This window comes from Callospermophilus lateralis, chromosome 17 (genome assembly GCF_048772815.1).
Source record: "Callospermophilus lateralis isolate mCalLat2 chromosome 17, mCalLat2.hap1, whole genome shotgun sequence".
Taxonomy (NCBI): Eukaryota; Metazoa; Chordata; class Mammalia; order Rodentia; family Sciuridae; genus Callospermophilus; species Callospermophilus lateralis.
In genome coordinates, this window is record NC_135321.1 from 564,772 (window position 1) to 587,844 (window position 23,073).

A 23,073-nucleotide genomic window follows, 5' to 3' on the forward strand; every position below is an offset into this window, starting at 1 on the left:
GACATCGTCTATCTCCTGGCTGCACTCCCGAGGCCCTGCTTCCCTGGAGCGACTCTCCAGTGCTGTATTTTCTGCTGAGCAAGCTCCCACCGGAAGCCGTTCAGAGACGCCAGCGCCCCAGCAGAGCGCCCAGCTTAAGAACTGGGACCCGGCTAAGAAAGGAGCCAGAGCAAGGGGCTGCTCTCTGCCAAAATGCACCAGAGAACAGGATGTACAAAAAGGATTTTTATTAAATGAAAGAATCTGTTTGGTGGGTCAAATATGAAACCGATATACAAAAACTCTACATCAGATCTCTCAAAGAAGCAAAGGCCACCCAGGAGAGGGGGCCTCTCATCACGACGCCCTCGGCGGGAGCAGGCAGCCCCAACGCCGGGCCTCCGAGGCTGGCTGGGGCTCGGCCCGTGACCTCGGTGTTCCGCACGCAGCGTGCTGCTCTGTCCCGCTCAGCCTTTGGCGTTCTGACAGCGCCGGTGGTGAAGCACCAGACACCAGGCTCCTGTACACGGTCACCCAGTCTCCTCGGGTCCCCCCTAAGTGATGTGCTGGGGCACACAGAGGGACCCCCAAACCCACCCTACTGTGTGACAGAAGCCACCAACTCCAGTTGCACGACAACGCGGCTCTGCTGAGCTCTTTGGCATAGCACACCAGCTCCCCGCAGCACTCTGTCACGTAAAAAAGTAGACTTTCCTATAGTAAAACTTCTTAAAAACACCTATTTCTGCAAAATAATGTGTTTCTGTCTGCAGAGTTCTGCAAAATATACGTCTCTCTGGAGAAGGGACCTGAGCGGGCGGGGCGGGGCGGGGCGGCCCCTCACATCAGCTCATTCAGTTCTGCCTCGAGGGCCGCTGCCATCTCGTCCGCCTCGGAGCTGCTGCCCTCCTCGTCCTCATTGCTGGACTCCTTGCTGGACTCACTGGCAGCGTCCTCCTCATTCAGCTTTCTCTTGTGGCCCCTGAAGAGAAGGGGGAGCAGAACTGCAGTGAGTTTGACACAGGCAATGGGCAGGTATGCAGCCGGCGCTGCCCATCTGCAGTCTGCACCCGCACATGCGAGGGAGAGCCGGCTCCACGGTCAGCAATGTGTACAGCCACAGACCCTGAGGCACCCACTCCGTGGCTGAGGCGCTTGGGTATCCACATGGGATCAGCCATGGGCTGGGCCTGCGTCTGGAGACGTGTGAGCAGAGGACTAAGCCTCAGACACCCGTCAGGACAGCTGACTCTCAGGCTGGGACTTTGCACCTCCCCAAAGGGACTTTAGACAGCCGTGGGCGGAGGACCATGGGCTCCAGGGCAGCTCCCAGGCTGCAGGGGGCGGAGGTGTCTGCGCAGGGCCTTGCAGCTGCCCAGGAGCTAGGTGGCCCTGCTTGTCAGGGTGAACAAGAGAGAAGAGCCCCGTACAGTGCGTCCTTCGGAGGTGCCTGCACGTGCTCTGCCACCTCTGCCAGCAACCCCTCGTCCACAGCACGCTGCGCCAGGCAGGGCTGACTGTTCCCCACCCACACAGGGATGCAGACCCCTACCCACGGCCCACAGCTCAGCTGGCAGTCTGGGGTCAGCATGAATGAGAGCAGCATGTCCACAGGGCACCACCAGAGGAAAGCCCCCTACCACAGGGCAGCATAGCTGCCCGCTCTGGGCCAGCAGCACAGGAGGTCGACACCATACCTACATCGCCTTTCCCCAAGACTCACCTCCTGGGGCAGCTGCTAAAACCACCCCGACGAGTGCCTAAGGCATCAGCAGCACCAGGGGACGGCAGGGCCATTAGGGGGCTGTTTTATTTTAACTGAGCACTGCAGATCAACCCTGTTCAGCAGAACTTGCAGATGACACCCAAGATATTTCCTAGGCAGTGGTCCTTGAAGAGCCAGCCCGAGCCGCAGACAGACACCCTCTTCCCACAGTTCTGCAGGCTCCGGGGCCCCAGCTACGTGCACCATGATTTCACCCCACGATGAGGGGGTAACCGGGCCATGCCAGCTGCTCGCAGGGTCTCCTGCAGGCACTGTGCTCTGGCCTCCCTGAGGGGGCGCTGCAGCCAAGGAACGCGCCACACGGCACAAACAGCGGAGCCCCTGCAAGACCTTGAAAATGTTTTACTTCGTTTCAAACAGAGATGCCATCTGCTTTTGGTTTCATACCCCCTAACAGGATCAGTGAAACCAGAGCACACTCCTTTCCAGCTCCTGGCTGAACGGGCGAGATCCCACACCTGGGAGGCACAGGACCTGCTGCTGATGGGGGAGCGTGCCCAGCACGGCGAGCTCACTCCTGCACACAGAGGGCCCACCAGTGGCCCAGGCCCACAGGGCACTCCCTGCCTCTGGTCTCAGGTTCTAAAGCCATCCTGAATCCTCAGTGCAAAGTAAAACAGCAACTGCAGTGTCAGCCCCACCTGTCTGAGGAGCCAGAGGGTGGACAGGGAAGGTCCCTGCACCGTTGGCCTGAGAAGTCCCAGTGCAGCTGGCATAGCTGAGCCACCTGTCCCTGAACGCCCACTGTGCCACACCTGGCTTCACTGCCCAGCTCAGAGTGACAGCAGGAAGCCAGGGGTGACTGCAGGCTGGACAGGCGGAGCGGCTGGGCAGTCTGCCCAAGACCCTGTGGCAAGCACCAGAGCTGAGACCAGAGCCTTGCCCACCCCGTCCCTGCAGAGGCGTCTCGAGAGCCTTCACTGCAGTAAAGCCCAGGCCCTTCCTGCTGTTGTCCACTGCCTGGGACACGGTAGATGGGGGAGCCCTCCCTGGACTCTATAGGCCTTGGTCTCCCCGCGGCCTGGGTCATTGCCTCCTGCGGGCCTCAGTGGAGTTCCTTTGCTGACAGTTAAGGGCCACAGCCACCACAGGTCAGCACAGCAGACCACGGTGCTGGCCTCTCATGGCCCCGGGTTCCCCTTCCCCACTTAGCACCCAGAAGAGGACAGTGTGGCTAGTGTGGGCAGGGCTGTGGGCACTCCACGCCCTCTGCACACAGGACATCCTGAAGGGGACATGGCTACTAAGAAACGTGGCAAAGACTCACGTTCCCAAGAAGCCGGGCTCTCAATGCCAGTGTGAGGAGCGCCATCGGAGGGACAGCCCCTGCTGGACACCAGGCCCTCCCAACAGCAGCTGTGAGGGTGCTCCAAACACTCCTGTCCCCTCCTGCCGCCGGCTCCGCTGCCCTCGCTGGCCTGCAGCCACCTCCCACACTGACCTGGGACCGCGGGTGCCCACAGTGCTCCGGTCGCTGGACGAGGTTGGTCCCAGCGGCGGGCCCCTCTGGGCGCTGGGGGCCTTGGGCGCCCGGTGCCGTGCCGCACCCTCGCGCTGCTCCTCCTGCTCCTCGGGCCTCCTCCTCTCACTGTCGCTGTCGTCACTGCCTTCCCCGAGGATGTCATCGACCTGCCGACGGCTCAGAGTCAGGGCCCTGTGAGCTCTGTGGAAGGCCCTGGCTACCCCTGCCAGAGCAGGGACGTCCACCCTGCAGCAGGCCTGACCTGCAGCTCTGCTTTCCCTCACAGGCTGGCACTGGAGACGAAGCCAGGCCACGAGAGCGGGGGAGACCCTGGCCGCACACAAGGGGAGGACGGCTTCCTGCAGGCCGTGGAGTCCAGGAGCATGTGAGTAGCACGCTTGTGAGGGATGCCCAGGTCGGAGAGGGCAGGGCCCTGAGCCGGCTTCCCAGGGGAGCTCAGCTGGGGCCTGGGTGCAGCCGCCTGGCCGTCTGCTCTGCTCACCTGCTTTCTTCCCCTGATCTCAAGTCTGGGATGTGCCAGAGCAGTGGCAAGGAGGGGCAGACTCTGCCGACTCCCGAGACAGGGACAAGAGAAACAGCAGGAAATGCAGAGGAGGGGTGCCCGGAGGAGGGAGAGATGGGGAGGGACTGTGATTCAAGGACCCTTGCTCAGTCTGACGCATGGAGCGGCTGTATGGCTGCCCTGCTGCAGGTGAGCACAGAACGGGGCCTAGCCGTGGCATGCTGGCCCCAGGGTCGAGGTGTGCACCCTCAGGGTGGAAAGAGGACCGGAAAGACAGGTGGGCGCACAGGCAGAGAGGCCAGTGTTCAGCTGCCCACCAGGGGAGTCCACCTCCAGCATGGAGCCTGTGGCAGAGGGTCCTGTGCACAGGAAGCTGTCAGTGGCCAGCGGTGCCAGCCCTGAGGGGTGACCTGTGCAGAGGACGTGCTCCCTGAGCGCCACTTCCCAGCCGGGAAGCAGTGACTCAGAACTGGGGTCGTGCCACGTTGCCGGATCTGTGTCCCCTGTGTGCCACATGGACACCTGACGTGGGCCAGCATGGGTTCTTAAGTGGAATGACACTGACTGAGAGGACATTTTTACCAGCAGAAAATACTTCAAAGGCCAAAGAGGAACTTTAATGACGTACGGGAAAAAACCCAAACTTGAGGCATGAGAAAGTGCCTGTGGCAGGATGTAAGACCTTGCAAACGCTGGTCAGCTGTAGGCAGCACGTCCGTGCCAGAAATGGCTTGGCAAATCACACTGAGACTCACTGAAGAGCTCTCTACTTAGACGAGTGTGGCCAAATCTTTTATCAAACAAAATTTCTTTCTTTTTTGCATATGGATTTTCGTATTTCAGAAATCTTAAACTAAAACTTTCGAAAGGTAAATATTCAGAACCCAAAAAGTGATCACAGCATTCTTGTAAGATATTTATCAATAAAAGAAAAATTAGAACGGAGTCCACACCTGATCTAAGAAGGAAGCCGTGACTGCCCAGGGAACCATTCACCTTGGGGCTCAGCATTTAAAGCGGTTAAAAGCCTCTATGCTGGGGTCACGGCTGACAGGAGACTGTTCTTGGGGACTGTGGCTGACCAGAGACTGTCCTTGGGGACTGTGGCTGGGCAGTATCAATCAGACCGCGACACAGGAAACCTGTCAGTAACAGGTTCTTGAACTCCGCCTGTGGCTGTGTCCCGTGGTTCTGAACCTCAGCTTCAAACCTGGACACCACAGAGCCGCGGGTGGGGCTGGTGCCAGTCATGGGTAGAGTCTGACCTGCCAGTGACGGTCAAGAGTCTTGGAGACGCCTGCAGCGTCAGCAGTGCCCACGGCACGGGGAGGACCCTGAGCAGGAAGATGACAAGCTGCTCTGACATCTTCTGGCCTCAGGAGACACCTAGCCACCTCCCTTCTCTCCCTGGGGACTCCAGGACAACAATGCCAGCTGCCACCGTGGCACAGAGATCCCCGTGGTCAGTCTTTCCTCCGAGCCTGTCCTGGGGAGTTATCTGACTGCCCTGGGTCCTGGTGCCATGCTGGTCTGACCTTGCTTCTCCACGGCCCCCCAGGCTCTGGGGAGTTAATTGAAGGCTAAAGACTGAAGCAACCTGGGGGTCGGGGAGCCCCAGACGCCCCGGACCTGGGCTCTAAGGACTGGATCTGAGGCCTGTTGGGCCTGTAGGTGGCTGTCATCCACTGAGCAACCGACGGGCTGACACTCAGGACCTTCTGGAGGTGGAGGGTAGGATGGGTGACTTCCTTCTGGCTCCATGGGCCCCCTCTGCCTGTGCCCAAAGGGGTGCAGACGCTGTTCCCAGAGAAAGCTGCCTAGGTGAGGGCAGAGGAGCCACGGTGAGCCGGCTCTGACTTCCAGAAGGAGAGAATAAGGGAGCGTGGGGAGATTCAGCACACTAGAGAAGGTCAGTCCTCAGAGGGCCAAGTGCCGTTACGGTGACAGAAAACTGGCTACTGATGAGACTCCACCCTGGATTTTACCTCCTGCACTTTCTGCTACAGTTGAAAGTAAGCACAACCCATTTTCCTCCTTCAATGCCCCTTTGTACTTCCTGACAGCAGCGTGGGGCGCAGGTGGATGCTTCAGCCAGACCACGTGGCAGGACAGTGAGGCCAGGACAGGGGCCAGTCACCAGCACGCGCCCAGCATGCAGACCACCCCCAAACACTTGGCAGGCTGGGAGCTTCCCTGGGGGCCGGCCTGTAACCCCAGGAGGGGCGTGGTGGCATGATGCTGGGCTGGGGCTGATCCTAAGGGAAGCCAGGAGAAGGTGAGTGCCGACCACTCCTTCTTTCTAGTTCAGTTCTACTTCCGACCTAGGCAACCCTACTGTACCTAGGCTCTAGCTCACAGTGGGTCTGGAGTCCTGCCACTGTTGTTCCTGCAAGGAAGCGGGTGAGCTGACTCTGTGCATGCTGCTGAGGCCTGCTCGGGGTCCAGGACACAACCAGAAACGGCCCTCAGAGTCACTGTGCTGCCCACGGCAACCCGGAGCTCAAGGGTGTCAACCTCCAGCAGCTGGTCCTCGCTTGCCCAGCAGGGCGTCCTGGCATAGGGTTCCAGGGTGCTGAGTGTCACCCGGCTCTGCCCACAGGTGCAGAGGCACCTGCCCTCACCTTGGTGATGGGAAGTCTCTCCAGACAAGGCCACAAGGTCTGGGGTGGGGGTGAAGCGGGCTGAGACATGGCCAGCACCCAGGCCTGGCTGTCTGGGGTGCAGCTGGCGGGCACCGTCATGCCAGGAAGCTCGGGATGATGACAGGCACATCTGTGCACACCTGTGCGAGCACTGGCCGCAGCTCCCGCACAGCTGCTCACCTCCTTGTCCATGCTCTCCAGGTCCTCCCTGCACAGCGTGTACAGCGGCATGGTCTCCGACATGCTGGGCTGCCGCTTCCTCCTAGCAGGGCTGGGCCGCTCTCCGTCCTGCACGTCAGGCAGCTCTTCACCAAACATCTGCGGCTGCTGTGGCTGGACGGCTCTGAAAGGAATGTCACAGTGCTGTGTGAGGAAGGCAGCTGGTGGCACCAGGGGGCACGCACGCAGTGTCATGCTCAGTACACTAGGCACTGCTCCTGGGCTAGGCCCCGCGGCTCACGTTGACCTTGCACCAGCAAAGTGTCTTGCCACAGGGCTGGGCCTGGCCCAGCTCACGGGAGGAGGACAGCTTCCCAGCAACCACCAGGAGGCGCCACTGAGCTCAAGTGAAGCCCCAGAGCCCAAAGACACAGCAGAAAGCAAGAGGAGAAAGCGGCATTTACATCCCAGCAGGTGATGAAAGACCCCGTACAATGGTGAACCATGAGTGGGCCAAGGGGTGGGACCACCTAGTCACAGACAGTGGCACCAGATCACCGTGCCCCTGCTTCAGGGTGCGGCTGCTCAGCCCCACCAGCCCCAGGCTCTCCTGCTGAGGTCCGCCCAGGGAAGCTGCTGCTCTTCCGGCTGACGCACTTCTGCCCGGAGGTGTCACTCCCCGAACTCCTTTCTAGGCATGCTCACGTCTCTCAGAAATAAGGCAGACCCCAGGAAACTGGCAGCGCCATCTCTCCCGCCAGTGTTGCTTCTCCCAGGGCTGGGCCACGCACCCCAGGCTGGTCCGTACCAACACCAAGGCCTAGGCAGTCAGGCCTACTCGCAGCCACAGGCTAGGAGGAGCACCCGAGCTGGCCACCCAACCGCGGGTGTGAGGACCAGACTTCCGTCTGCAGGTCTGAGAAGCTGGCTCCAGGTTGCCGTCCTCACTGGCACCCACAGACGTGTGACGGGCTTCACCTGCAGGGACACCACCACTGCCCACTGCCCTCACACCCACCACCCCAGAGACGGACATGACAGAGCTCAAAGCAGCAGCTTTCTTTTTACTAAAAATAAATGTATCATGATGCCATTTAGAAAAGTTGTTTTAATTAAAAATGAAATGTAACAACAAGAACGTCTCCTGGGACAGTTGGAAGAGTGCTGATCTTCAGGTCAGAGGGGCCGAGGCCACGTGTGGACGCATGGCCACCCAGCTAAACTGTCCTGGTGCAGTTGCAGGGTGTGCAAGACGGGAAAACCATGCCCCTCCTTGACCCGAAGACACAACACAGATCAGCTACCAAACCACGGCCTCCCGGGCCTCCCAGGCCCTTGCCCAGTTCTCCCTCTCTCCCCAGCAGCACCTCTGGGGCAGGACAGATTTGTGTATTTCTACCTAAACGCTAAGCCAAAGTGATTCACAAAGGGTAAAACGTCACTCTGATAACATTTCTTTTTGACTTCGGCATATTTGGTATTTTCGTTATGTTAACACATAACGGTTTGGTGTTACTTTAAAAATCAGTATTTAAAGTGGTTTAGAAAATAACTGCTCCACCACAGCCAAATATTGCAAGGACCCCAACACCCCTGGGTTGGGGCTCAGAGAAGGTAGAGCAGGGACACAGGAGCCCAGCGTCCACCCCACCTGGGGGAGGAAGCAAGGCCCTTCCCACTCCATCTGCAGTGTCAGAGGCAGCCCAGGGAGAGTTAGGGCTTCCTCACCCCCATGGTAACAGGGACCCCCACAGCTGTCTCCCAGTGACAGAGGCACCCCACCCCACCTTGGGCGTCAGCAGGCGGGCCTGACGTCCACCCCCTGCAAGAACAGGTGCTGCCTCCACTTCTACTTCCACCACGGAGTTGGCATCAGTAAGATGGAGGATTCTATAACCCTCATCCCCTGACGTGACGGGAAGCCTCAGGACCCACTCAGAGTCATCTGTCATTCAAGAACAGCACAGTGTGGAACTCATGGAAACTACAATCAACAGAGGCCGACTCCAGGATGACACAGTCGTCTGACAAAGATTCCAACCATCCGTGATGAACAGGCTTCCTCAAGTCATCACAAATGCACTGAGCTACATGGAAAGACGCAGAGCCTCAGCAAAGACAGGTAGGTCAGTGGGTAAACAGAACAAAGAGATCCCAAACCAGAAAGTGTGATGAAAACAACAACAAAAAGCAAAGGATGGGCATGACAGCAAATGGGGGCGACAGCAGGAGAATGTCACTGAGTTTGGCTTCTAACAGGATCACCTCTCTGAAAAACAGAGCAGACAGACCAAAGAGGAAAAGGGGACGCAGTTTTGAGACGACACGAGGCAACACGGATTCAGAGTCCTGGTGGAGGCAGAGCCGACCCACAGAGCAGCGGGAAATAGCCCTAATTTGGCAAAAGATGAGCATCAGAGAGCACCCACCCCCAAACACAGCACGACCCACATCACGCAGCAGACGTGGAGAGCACTGGCTGCACATTCAGCCACGAGGCACGGAGGGCGAGCCGCTCCAGGACGCTGCAGAGAACAGCCTGACTTGACAATGTCTGTCGGGAGAAAAGAGGGCGAGGAGCTTCTGACGAGGAGAAACAGAGGTCTGGGGAGCCACCCTGAGTGACCGCATCTTGCGTGGAGTGGAGAGGATTTCACTGTCACCACATCTCGTAGTGACCTGGGCATGGCCCTGGTCCCAGAAGTCTGAGGACGCATCTTCAGACGTGTGTGTGCTGCCGTGGATTGTGACATCACCCCTGTGCCCTGCTTGGGTGGAGCACTTCATGGAAACCCCTGTGTGTCCCCTGCTCTTGCTCTGCCCTTGGGTGTGACCTTCCTACACGTCAGTCAACCCCCTGACGGCAGGCACCACAGAACCAGACTCAAGCCCCCGAAACCTGACCCCCTGCCTCCTCTGAATGGCTTCTCCTCAATAAAGGGTCCAGCACGGGCTCTTTCTGCAGACCCTCAGCCAGAGGAGCCACCACAGGGCACAAAGAAAAAGGTACCTCTGTTTCTCGTGTGTGGATTTGTGCAGCCCAGTTCCCCTGCAGTGACCCAGTGGCTTAGTCATGAGGAGCGTGACAAAGGTCCCCGTGGTGGACCTTGCCGTGGGAGTGTGGGGGAGCCCTTAGGGGCACAGGAAGGGTGAGGAGACCCTCATGGGACCCTCTGTGTGGCAGGGCGCAAGGGCACAGACTGCCTGACTGAAGTTCTGAGTCACTTCTGACTGATCAAGCCCAGAGCTGGGCTGGGGCTCCATGGCAGAGCGCGTGCTTAGCGGTGAGGCCATGGGTCTGGTTCTCAGCACCACATAGGAATAAAATAATTAAAACAAAGGTCCAACAATTATTTAAAACTATATGTAAAAAAAAAGAAAAATGGGAAAGAAGACAGCGAAGGCGAGGAACAGAAGAGAGCCACACATAAGTCGGAGCCGATACTGGTCCCTTAAAGGCCCATGACATCAGACTCTCCAGGAGAACCAGCAGAACAGGGCAGAGTGACACAGGACATCAACACACTCCAGGAGAACCAGCAGAACAGGGCAGAGTGACACAGGACATCAGACTCTCCAGGAGAACCAGCAGAACAGGGCAGAGTGACACAGGACATCAGACTCTCCAGGAGAACCAGCAGAACAGGGCAGAGTGACACAGGACATCAGACTCTCCAGGAGAACCAGCAGAACAGGGCAGAGTGACACAGGACATCGACACACTCCAGGAGAACCAGCAGAACAGGGCAGAGTGACACGACATCAGCACACTCCAGGAGAACCAGCAGAACAGGGCAGAGTGACACAGGACATCGACACAGTCCAGGAGAACCAGCAGAACAGGGCAGAGTGACACAGGACATCGACACACTCCAGGAGAACCAGCAGAACAGGGCAGAGTGACACAGGACATCGACACACTCCAGGAGAACCAGCAGAACAGGGCACAGTGACACAGGACATCGACACACTCCAGGAGAACCAGCAGAACAGGGCAGAGTGACACAGGACATCAGCACACTCCAGGAGAACCAGCAGAACAGGGCAGAGTGACACAGGACATCAGCACACTCCAGGAGAACCAGCAGAACAGGGCACAGACGACACAGGACATCAGCACACTCCAGGAGAACCAGCAGAACAGGGCAGAGTGACACAGGACATCGACACACTCCAGGAGAACCAGCAGAACAGGGCACAGTGACACAGGACATCAGCACACTCCAGGAGAACCAGCAGAACAGGGCACAGTGACACAGGACATCAGCACACTCCAGGAGAACCAGCAGAACAGGGCACAGTGACACAGGACATCAGCACACTCCAGGAGAACCAGCAGAACAGGGCAGAGTGACACAGGACATCGACACACTCCAGGAGAACCAGCAGAACAGGGCACAGTGACACAGGACATCAGCACACTCCAGGAGAACCAGCAGAACAGGGCACAGTGACACAGGACATCGACACACTCCAGGAGAACCAGCAGAACAGGGCAGAGTGACACAGGACATCGACACACTCCAGGAGAACTAGCAGAACAGGGCACAGTGACACAGGACATCAGCACACTCCAGGAGAACCAGCAGAACAGGGCACAGACGACACAGGACATCAGCACACTCCAGGAGAACCAGCAGAACAGGGCACAGTGACACAGGACATCAGCACACTCCAGGAGAACCAGCAGAACAGGGCACAGACGACACAGGACATCAGCACACTCCAGGAGAACCAGCAGAACAGGGCAGAGTGACACAGGACATCGACACACTCCAGGAGAACCAGCAGAACAGGGCAGAGTGACACAGGACATCAGCACACTCCAGGAGAACCAGCAGAACAGGGCACAGTGACACAGGACATCAGCACACTCCAGGAGAACCAGCAGAACAGGGCAGAGTGACACAGGACATCGACACACTCCAGGAGAACCAGCAGAACAGGGCACAGTGACACAGGACATCAGCACACTCCAGGAGAACCAGCAGAACAGGGCACAGTGACATAGGACATCGACACACTCCAGGAGAACCAGCAGAACAGGGCACAGTGACACAGGACATCAGCACACTCCAGGAGAACCAGCAGAACAGGGCACAGTGACACAGGACATCAGCACACTCCAGGAGAACCAGCAGAACAGGGCACAGTGACACAGGACATCAGCACACTCCAGGAGAACCAGCAGAACAGGGCACAGTGACACAGGACATCGACACACTCCAGGAGAACCAGCAGAACAGGGCACAGTGACACAGGACATCAGCACACTCCAGGAGAACCAGCAGAACAGGGCACAGACGACACAGGACATCAGCACACTCCAGGAGAACCAGCAGAACAGGGCACAGACGACACAGGACATCAGCACACTCCAGGAGAACCAGCAGAACAGGGCACAGTGACACAGGACATCAGCACACTCCAGGAGAACCAGCAGAACAGGGCAGAGTGACACAGGACATCGACACACTCCAGGAGAACCAGCAGAACAGGGCACAGTGACACAGGACATCGACACACTCCAGGAGAACCAGCAGAACAGGGCACAGTGACACAGGACATCAGCACACTCCAGGAGAACCAGCAGAACAGGGCAGAGTGACACAGGACATCAGCACACTCCAGGAGAACCAGCAGAACAGGGCACAGACGACACAGGACATCAGCACACTCCAGGAGAACCAGCAGAACAGGGCAGAGTGACACAGGACATCGACACACTCCAGGAGAACCAGCAGAACAGGGCACAGAGACACAGGACATCAGCACACTCCAGGAGAACCAGCAGAACAGGGCACAGTGACACAGGACATCAGCACACTCCAGGAGAACCAGCAGAACAGGGCAGAGTGACACAGGACATCGACACACTCCAGGAGAACCAGCAGAACAGGGCACAGTGACACAGGACATCGACACACTCCAGGAGAACCAGCAGAACAGGGCAGAGTGACACAGGACATCGACACACTCCAGGAGAACCAGCAGAACAGGGCACAGTGACACAGGACATCGACACACTCCAGGAGAACCAGCAGAACAGGGCAGAGTGACACAGGACATCAGCACACTCCAGGAGAACCAGCAGAACAGGGCAGAGTGACACAGGACATCAGCACACTCCAGGAGAACCAGCAGAACAGGGCACAGTGACACAGGACATCGACACACTCCAGGAGAACCAGCAGAACAGGGCACAGTGACACAGGACATCGACACACTCCAGGAGAACCAGCAGAACAGGGCACAGTGACACAGGACATCGACACACTCCAGGAGAACCAGCAGAACAGGGCAGAGTGACACAGGACATCAGCACACTCCAGGAGAACCAGCAGAACAGGGCACAGTGACACAGGACATCGACACACTCCAGGAGAACCAGCAGAACAGGGCACAGTGACACAGGACATCGACACACTCCAGGAGAACCAGCAGAACAGGGCAGAGTGACACAGGACATCGACACACTCCAGGAGAACCAGCAGAACAGGGCACAGTGACACAGGACATCGACACACTCCAGGAGAACCAGCAGAACAGGGCAGAGTGACACAGGACATCGACACACTCCAGGAGAACCAGCAGAACAGGGCAGAGTGACACAGGACATCAGCACACTCCAGGAGAACCAGCAGAACAGGGCACAGTGACACAGGACATCGACACACTCCAGGAGAACCAGCAGAACAGGGCACAGTGACACAGGACATCAGCACACTCCAGGAGAACCAGCAGAACAGGGCAGAGTGACACAGGACATCGACACACTCCAGGAGAACCAGCAGAACAGGGCACAGTGACACAGGACATCAGCACACTCCAGGAGAACCAGCAGAACAGGGCACAGTGACACAGGACATCAGCACACTCCAGGAGAACCAGCAGAACAGGGCACAGACGACACAGGACATCAGCACACTCCAGGAGAACCAGCAGAACAGGGCAGAGTGACACAGGACATCGACACACTCCAGGAGAACCAGCAGAACAGGGCACAGTGACACAGGACATCGACACACTCCAGGAGAACCAGCAGAACAGGGCACAGTGACACAGGACATCAGCACACTCCAGGAGAACCAGCAGAACAGGGCAGAGTGACACAGGACATCAGCACACTCCAGGAGAACCAGCAGAACAGGGCAGAGTGACACAGGACATCGACACACTCCAGGAGAACAGGGCAGAGTGACACAGGACATCAGCACACTCCAGGAGAACAGGGCAGAGTGACACAGGACATCAGCACACTCCAGGAGAACCAGCAGAACAGGGCAGAGTGACACAGGACATCGACACACTCCAGGAGAACCAGCAGAACAGGGCACAGAGACACAGGACATCAGCACACTCCAGGAGAACCAGCAGAACAGGGCAGAGTGACACAGGACATCGACACACTCCAGGAGAACCAGCAGAACAGGGCACAGTGACACAGGACACCAGCACACTCCAGGAGAACCAGCAGAACAGGGCAGAGTGACACAGGACATCAGCACACTCCAGGAGAACCAGCAGAACAGGGCAGAGTGACACAGGACATCAGCACACTCCAGGAGAACCAGCAGAACAGGGCAGAGTGACACAGGACATCAGCACACTCCAGGAGAACCAGCAGAACAGGGCACAGACGACACAGGACATCAGCACACTCCAGGAGAACCAGCAGAACAGGGCAGAGTGACACAGGACATCGACACACTCCAGGAGAACCAGCAGAACAGGGCACAGTGACACAGGACACCAGCACACTCCAGGAGAACCAGCAGAACAGGGCACAGACGACACAGGACATCAGCACACTCCAGGAGAACCAGCAGAACAGGGCAGAGTGACACAGGACATCGACACACTCCAGGAGAACCAGCAGAACAGGGCAGAGTGACACAGGACATCGACACACTCCAGGAGAACCAGCAGAACAGGGCACAGTGACACAGGACATCGACACACTCCAGGAGAACCAGCAGAACAGGGCAGAGTGACACAGGACATCAGCACACTCCAGGAGAACCAGCAGAACAGGGCAGAGTGACACAGGACATCGACACACTCCAGGAGAACCAGCAGAACAGGGCACAGTGACACAGGACATCAGCACACTCCAGGAGAACCAGCAGAACAGGGCACAGACGACACAGGACATCAGCACACTCCAGGAGAACCAGCAGAACAGGGCAGAGTGACACAGGACATCGACACACTCCAGGAGAACCAGCAGAACAGGGCACAGTGACACAGGACATCGACACACTCCAGGAGAACCAGCAGAACAGGGCACAGTGACACAGGACATCAGCACACTCCAGGAGAACCAGCAGAACAGGGCAGAGTGACACAGGACATCAGCACACTCCAGGAGAACCAGCAGAACAGGGCAGAGTGACACAGGACATCAGCACACTCCAGGAGAACCAGCAGAACAGGGCAGAGTGACACAGGACATCGACACACTCCAGGAGAACCAGCAGAACAGGGCAGAGTGACACAGGACATCGACACACTCCAGGAGAACAGGGCAGAGTGACACAGGACATCAGCACACTCCAGGAGAACAGGGCAGAGTGACACAGGACATCAGCACACTCCAGGAGAACCAGCAGAACAGGGCAGAGTGACACAGGACATCGACACACTCCAGGAGAACCAGCAGAACAGGGCAGAGTGACACAGGACATCGACACACTCCAGGAGAACCAGCAGAACAGGGCAGAGTGACACATGACATCGACACACTCCAGGAGATCCAGCAGAACAGGGCACAGTGACACAGGACATCAGCACACTCCAGGAGAACCAGCAGAACAGGGCACAGTGACACAGGACATCGACACACTCCAGGAGAACCAGCAGAACAGGGCACAGTGACACAGGACATCGACACACTCCAGGAGATCCAGCAGAACAGGGCACAGTGACACAGGACATCAGCACACTCCAGGAGAACCAGCAGAACAGGGCACAGTGACACAGGACATCAGCACACTCCAGGAGAACCAGCAGAACAGGGCACAGTGACACAGGACATCGACACACTCCAGGGGAACCAGCAGAACAGGGCAGAGTGACACAGGACATCAGCACACTCCAGGAGAACCAGCAGAACAGGGCACAGTGACACAGGACATCAGCACACTCCAGGAGAACCAGCAGAACAGGGCAGAGTGACACAGGACATCGACACACTCCAGGAGAACCAGCAGAACAGGGCACAGACGACACAGGACATCAGCACACTCCAGGAGAACCAGCAGAACAGGGCACAGTGACACAGGACATCAGCACACTCCAGGAGAACCAGCAGAACAGGGCACAGTGACACAGGACATCAGCACACTCCAGGAGAACCAGCAGAACAGGGCAGAGTGACACAGGACATCGACACACTCCAGGAGAACCAGCAGAACAGGGCACAGACGACACAGGACATCAGCACACTCCAGGAGAACCAGCAGAACAGGGCAGAGTGACACAGGACATCGACACACTCCAGGAGAACCAGCAGAACAGGGCACAGTGACACAGGACACCAGCACACTCCAGGAGAACCAGCAGAACAGGGCAGAGTGACACAGGACATCGACACACTCCAGGAGAACAGGGCAGAGTGACACAGGACATCAGCACACTCCAGGAGAACCAGCAGAACAGGGCAGAGTGACACAGGACATCGACACACTCCAGGAGAACAGGGCAGAGTGACACACAGATGTTGGGAAGCAGGAGGGGACACACCCGGACAACCCTGCAGGGAACAGGTGCCTCTCAACCAGTGTCCTTCCAGACACAGCTGCCGCAGCCCTGCCTAGTGCGACGCAGGTGACCTGGAGAGCTTTCTGCCAAGGAACCCAGGTGGTCTCCCTAGAGACTGCCACCACGTACCCGGGCAGTCTTCTCCTGTCTCGTGGGTGGGGCGACATGTGCCAGCCTGCCTCACCAGGCGAGTCACCAAGGACAACTCCACCCCGACCCAGGGAGCAGGGCTGTGCCAATCCTTAAAACCAATCAATATGCTCCCCCACGCAGTAACAGACTGCAGAACTGCAAACCACACGGTCACAAAATCCAGAACCCACCAGTGACAGAACTCACAGGAGGGACCTTGCCCAACCCAAGAGAGAGCACCTGCAAACACCTGCAGCTCCACCACCCTAAGTCCAGCCGTCGCCCTGGACTGAGGGGAAGGTCAGGTTCCACAGGCCAAGGGGACAGACAGACTGGAGACACGCTGCAGGTCCACACCAACTCCAGGGCCGCATCAGGCACGCCAAGGAAGGGGAGCTGCATGCCACTGAGTGAGGTGGAGCAACAGCTCACCGCCTGAACAAAGTCTGCCCGGGACAGATGTAGCCAGGTGCAGGCCATGCCTTCATCCTAGCAGCTCAGGAGGCTGGGCCAAGAGGATCAAAAGTTCAAGGCCAGCCTCAGCCACTTGGCGAGGCCCTCTCTCCAAATACAAAATGATAAGTAATCTGTAAAACTTTCAGAATGACCAGCAGAGGACACTGTTGGGACCTAGGGCTGGGCTAGGCCAACAGGCAGCAGGGGAAGCACAACTCAGGGGGAAAGCTGGAGAGGCAGGACCTCATCCAAATCAAAACCTTTCCTGCCAAAGACCCCGTGGGGAGGACCAGGCAGCGCAGGACAGACAGAGAAGACGACGGCCATGTGCAGAGCTCTGCAGGGAAGCAGCAAGAGCCGCCAGGGAAAGGGCAGGCCTCGGGTCCCTGCAGCCAGCAGGTGGGCGGAAGTGGGCACACTTCTGAGCTGCCACACAGCCCACCCCTGCATGGCAGAGCAGCGCCAGACCTTAGCTGCATGGGGAACAACAGATATTCTGGGCACAGCCCAGGTACCCCCAGAGGGCTGGCAGTGACTGGGTACTGACCAGGAGGCACTGTCCAGGCAGCCACACCCACTGACCTCCAGGGGAACTGGCAAGTGAAAGCCCAGACCCCAGGGCACATGGCTCCGGGCCCTGTTTTTGACAACCTTCTTCAAGGGGCTGAACTCCAGGGCTGGATGAGGCAGGGCAGTGCCAGGGACAGCTGGGGAGCTGGGGCCCTGCAGGGCAGCAGGAAGGTGTAGGTGCTGTCGGGGACTGTGTTCCCGCCATGTCCTGTGGGTGCCGCCTGCTCCAGGGTTCTGGAAGACGCTGCCATGGGAGCTGGCCAAGGGCATTAGGACTCTCCGTATGACATTTCTTGCACTGCATGCAATGTGAGAGCTTTCAAAATAAAAGGGGCAACCACTCAAACACACGTGCTCAGCTGTGCAGTCTCAGTGTGTCTGGCAGAGAAGCCCCTCTGGTGTGCGGTCCAGAGGTCCTGCAGCATGGCTTCCTCCCAGGGCCCAGGTAGCCAGGGAGCTGGTGTGGGCTGAGCTGACTGCATCCACCACAGCACTTCCGCCCACCTGCTGGCTGCAGGGACCCGAGGCCTGCCCTTTCCCTGGCGGCTCTTGCTGCTTCCCTGCAGAGCTCTGTACATGGCCGTCGTCTTCTCTTGTCTGTCCTGCGCTGCCTGGTCCTCTCCACGGGGTCTTTGGCAGGAAAGGTTTTGATTTGGATGAGGTCCTGCACCTCACACCCACCCATCTGAGTCTCCAGGAGAGCCAGTTACCCAGCCCAGAGCCACAAATATCACGAAGAATCAGGAAAAACTCACAGTTCCCCAGCCTTGGGTGAGAACGTGCTCAGAGGACAGCCTACCATGGGTACCACGGGAGCCCTGTCACAATGGGCCCACCCAGGGTTCTAGACCCAACAGCAGTGGCCGTCATTCTTGGGCGGGGGAGGGTGGCCCTCTGCAGAACTGTGGCAGGCACACAGGTGCCTCTGGGGAGGTGGGGAAGGTGCAGGCTGTGGGGGCATAAGAAGCAGTGGGTGGCTGGGGTGGGGTGAGGGCTCCCGTTGCCAAGGGCGGGGGCAGTTACTGGGCCTCTGTGGAGGGTCCGACTATACCGTGGAGAGGGAGCACAGCAGATGTGGGACCCACAGTGCAGAGAGCAGCCAGCACACGCATCTGCTCCGCCTGCAAGACTAGGCAGGCACAGTGTTGAAAGAACAGGGAGGCTCCAGTTTGATTGAGGGGACGCGCAGGTGCTGCCAGGAGGCAACATGCTGATGCCCTCACCCAGAGAGAAGGCCCAGCCTGACCACCCGGGTCATGGGGGGTGTGGCCCGAGGGTGGCTGTACCCATGCCGCAGCTCCTGCGGTACCCCGTGCTGTGAGGCACTAGGAGGGGGAGAAGGGCCATTTGGTCACGTCTGGAAACAGCTCTCAACAAGCAACGCTGACGTGTGCCACCTGCACACAAAGGCTGCTTCCGTAGGTCTCGGTGTTGGCAGACGGCGCGACTGACTGAGCAACAGGCTGTCTGACCCTCTGTGGGAGTTGGACCGCCCACATCACTGTCTCCTGCACCTAAAAAGGCTGGTGATAACGCGAGCACCTCGGGGTCGATTCCCTTCTCCAGGCAGAGCTGTGGCTGGGCCCGGCTGGGGACAGGCACGGGGCACACTGCTCCTGCAGCCAGTCGCTGTCTCAAGTTATGCCTTCACTGCCAGCCATTCCAGGGACAAAGACATGCTCTGCTCTATTCAGCTTAGCACACGCACGTCATTCTTCGTCACAATAACTTCTTCCCACTTCCCTTACAATCCCTGTCTACTGAGAGACACGCTCCAGGCAAGGCTGAAGGAACGAGAAACAAGTGCACCTCATCTTTAAACAGACCCTGTGGTTATCAAACAACTGCTTTTATGCTTAAGAAACCCTAAGTGCGAAGCTGTGACCTCCTTTCCCGTGGCATGAAGAGCACATTCGGAACAGGCAGGCTCCCGTCTGCATCTGCAAGTGTGAGTTCTGTGGCTGCTTCAACCTAACACTGGAGTGGAGGCCTGAGTTTCATAGGCACCCACTCAGGGCACTGCTCTTCCCTGCCCAAGCACTTCCCTTTGGGCAGGGGCCCTGCACCACCTACCACTGAGACATCAGCACCCGGGGCCACAGTGCCACAGGCATGTGCCAGTCCTGGCTGTTGACACAGAACCCATGCTGGAGTACGCAGAGGGTAAGTGGCAGCTCCAGGATGGAGCTGGCCACCAGAAAAGACCAGGTCTGCTAATCCAGCCTGACCTGCTACCTCTGGAGGGGGTGGCTGTGGATGGAGCTAATCGCCAAGAGCCAGTGCTTCCGCAGCCACAGCTGCACAACCTCCATAAAACCCAGGCCCAGAGCACATCGGGGTGGGTGCATGCCAATCCCCAGGGGATGGAAACCCCAGGGCTCAAGACCCACGGGACAGGGTCCACAGCCCTTTCCACAGGCTCTCCTGAGGAGCTGTCTTGTGCATTTCCTACCTCGCGGCTTACTTCACGGACCCTTCTGCCTGACTGGTCACTGAAGGAGCCACTCCTTGTGCGGCAGTCCCACCAGGCGGGAGGTCTGTGGTTCACTGGGCTCCTCCTCTGTGCCCTCCTCATTGCTTTCACGGCCTAACCCCCACCACGAATCTCCTGAGCCCAGGAAGGTACTGCCACCGGCACAGCGAGGCCACGCCATGTGGACGAGCGCAGCCCTGCGGCCGGGAGCTGCTCTCCAGGCCAGAATCCCAAACGCTGCCCACAGAGAAAGCCCGGCACCAGTGCTCCAGTGAGGGCACGGCTCCCTGGGGTGGGAACGTGCTCAGAGGGCACACGCTGCAGCAACACTGCCAGAGCGCCCCCGACGCGGAACCCACTTCATGCAGCAAGTCTGAGCCTAGAGCCTTGCCACAGGAAGCAGAGTGTGTGACCACGACCCTGTGGTCAGTGACCACAAGTGACCACGCTCCGTCACTGGGAGGAACCAGCACGTAAGCAGCAGCTGCATTTTCAGGCATAAAAATGTGTCCCCAGGTGGCGCTAGGCCTGCCCACATCCAGAAGGCAGGAGAGCCACCCTGCAGCCCCCTGAACCCAGACCCTGGCTGGGCCGTCTTTCTGGCCGTGTGGTCTCAGCACACCTTGGCAGTGAAGTGTCACTGAGGCCACTTTGGGAAACGTTCCGCTGCTTCAGGTCACCAGGACCCACACGCAGAGTGTGTGAAAACAGGCAGGTGGCCGGGGACAAGAGGCCTGCAAGGCTAGGCCTGGAGGGCACCAGAGAGAGCCAGCACCACCCCACAGGGCTGTCCGGGGGCACCTGACACACGTGCAGGACCACGAGGAGGGCAGGGCTTATGAAGGGTGCTCTAGAGGGTCCGTCCCAAGTGTCTCGGCTTTCTGTTTTGGAACCCAAGAGGGGGCAGAGAGACGAACAGGAGAGCCCAGAGCCCACCCACTGAGTTGCTGCCCTCAGCCCAGGAGCCACCACACACTGAACTCACCCTGTAGCATCCCTGCCCACCGTAGGCAGCTGACCGGGCACCTAATGGGTGGACGCCTTACCACCCAGACAGCCTCAGGCGCCACACTCACCTGAAGGAGGACGGCTCCCCGTGGACAGGCAGGGAGCCGGCGGGTGCTGGTGCGGGGCCCTGGGCTCCTGTCCTGATCAGCTTCCCTGTGCTGGAGTCGTAGATCCGGACCTCGGGGCCAGGCTGGGCCTTGGGGTGGACGGGCGTGGGGTGGAACAAGGCTGCTGGAGGCATGCTGTGCCTGTCAGGAAAGGCCGTGGGGCTGCTCTCCCTGTCGAGGGCAGGAGCAGGGCCGTTAGAGTAGCCATGCCCACGTGGGGCACAGGGACACAGAGCATGACGGGCATGATGCAGGGACAGACCAGGGGGGCAGCATGCAGGACCACCAATGTCCACTGCCCAGGCACATGGTTCCCAAAGCCTCTGGCTCCTGGCTGGGTTCCTTGATGGAGGGTGTGCAAGCGCAGCCCCTGTGTGCTGTGGAGACACAGGCTTTCCTCACAGCACAGTGGGGCTGCCTGGGGAGTGGCCCCTCGCGGGGCCAAGGGCACTCTGCCTCCGTGGCCCAGCAGCAGGCACACTCACACACGAGTGGCTCCCTGGGAGTCAGGGAAGACGGCCTCTGCACCGACCCTTTATGCCCGGCCCTGCCCGCCCTTTCTTTGGTCCACTCATCTGGAAAGTGCTTTTACCTAACTCGTAATACTCCCGGCCCTCAGGGCACACTCAAGCCGGATCCACACTAAAAGCCACATCGCGCTTCACTCAAACAGAGAAAGCGGTTCTGATGACGGCACCTGGGCTTCCTAAGTCTGTCGAGTTTACCGGCGGGGAGGGGTCACTTTCTTGAGGGATGGGGCAAAGGTCGTGCAGAACACACCAGTGCTCAGGAGCAGCTTTGGGGGCCAGGTGGCATGGACTGGAGACACTGCCCAGCAGCAAGCTCCCCTCACCGACTTAGACCTCATTTGATCCTCTGTGAAACGGGCCTGCCGGGAGATGAGGCAGAGCCACACCCACAGGCCGGTGGTGGTCAGGTACCTATTGATGGGTGGACAGCTCAGCGGCGGGGCCTGGCCTAGCACTCACCTGTGCGTCCGGGCGTCGTCCTCCGTGAGTGGGAAGAGCTGCTCCTCCACCTTGTCCCAGCGCTCCAGGCAGCTCCACAGCCAGTCGGGGCTGACCACGTGCAGGTGCCTGCACTCCTGGGCCTGCCGCACCTTCTCCGTGCCTGTGGAGACCACTGTCAGGCTGTCCCTGCAGCAGGGGGAGGGCATCTGGGACAGACCCTGAGAGGCCAGGTCCCAGCAGCATCGCCTACTTCTGCCCAAGACTCAGCCTCCAGGGGCAGGACCTGCGTATCTCACCACCACCAGGACCTCGAGCTCTCCCTCCACACACTACCAGGGCCTCGCAACTGGACCCAGCCCCTGCCAAAGAGCCGTCTGCAGGGACAAACACCTGTCCCTTTCTTTCCAGTCCTGCCGTCATCATCCCACCAGATGCCACCATCTTCTAGGGGACCCGATGGGCTCTCAGCTCTACTCCAGCACCTGGGTGGCCTCCTGAGGACCTGTCCTCCCCCTCGTGCATCCTGAGTGTCCCCTAGTCTGAGGCTTCCACCTGAGCTCCTGCTGAGCCTGTCTTACCCCTGTGACTTGAGGTGGCCGCTGCAGCTCTGGTCAGCTCTGTCTTTAGGACAGTCACTTCCTTTGGCGGCACAACCCCTGTGCTGTGAGGCAGGACGAGGTGCTGCCTACCTCACGTGAATCCTGAACACAAGGCCCAGAGGACGAGGGTGTCGCCCAGAGCGCGCAGGAGAAGCTGCGGGTCAGGTGCTGGGTGGCTGCGGGACAACAGCCACATGTGGAAGCACTCGGGTACAAAAGCCAGGGACCTGAGCCACACCTACTCTACCTGCAGGTGGAGGGTGGAGGCTGGAGCCCCCCGCGCCTTCCCCTGGCAGGGGATCTGGCTGGGAGGAGAGCCTGCCTCTGGCCCTGAGCACGGCCCGCGGTGGTGGGAGCCCTCCACGCTGCGACCCGAGGCACAGCATCCAACAGGACCCCGCCGGCCTCCGTGGAGACTGGCAAGAGCTGTGCTGGCACTCTTCA

The 23,073-nt window shown here is 58.9% G+C and overlaps 1 protein-coding gene across 2 annotated transcripts in view; it reads right to left on the minus strand.

Moving 5' to 3' along the window:
• Positions 1-212: 212 nt before the first annotated feature.
• Ctdp1 (CTD phosphatase subunit 1) overlaps positions 213-23,073 on the minus strand; it is a 46,744-nt gene continuing 23,883 nt past the window's right edge. For both annotated transcript variants that reach the window (XM_076836976.2, XM_076836975.2), the window contains exons 9-13: positions 22,049-22,190; positions 21,021-21,230; positions 6,573-6,735; positions 3,207-3,394; positions 213-961 (exon numbers count right to left, since the gene is read on the minus strand). In XM_076836976.2, coding sequence (XP_076693091.2) covers positions 820-961; positions 3,207-3,394; positions 6,573-6,735; positions 21,021-21,230; positions 22,049-22,190 — 845 coding nt within the window. In that variant the 3' untranslated portion in view covers positions 213-819. The remainder of the gene's footprint in view (positions 962-3,206; positions 3,395-6,572; positions 6,736-21,020; positions 21,231-22,048; positions 22,191-23,073) is intronic.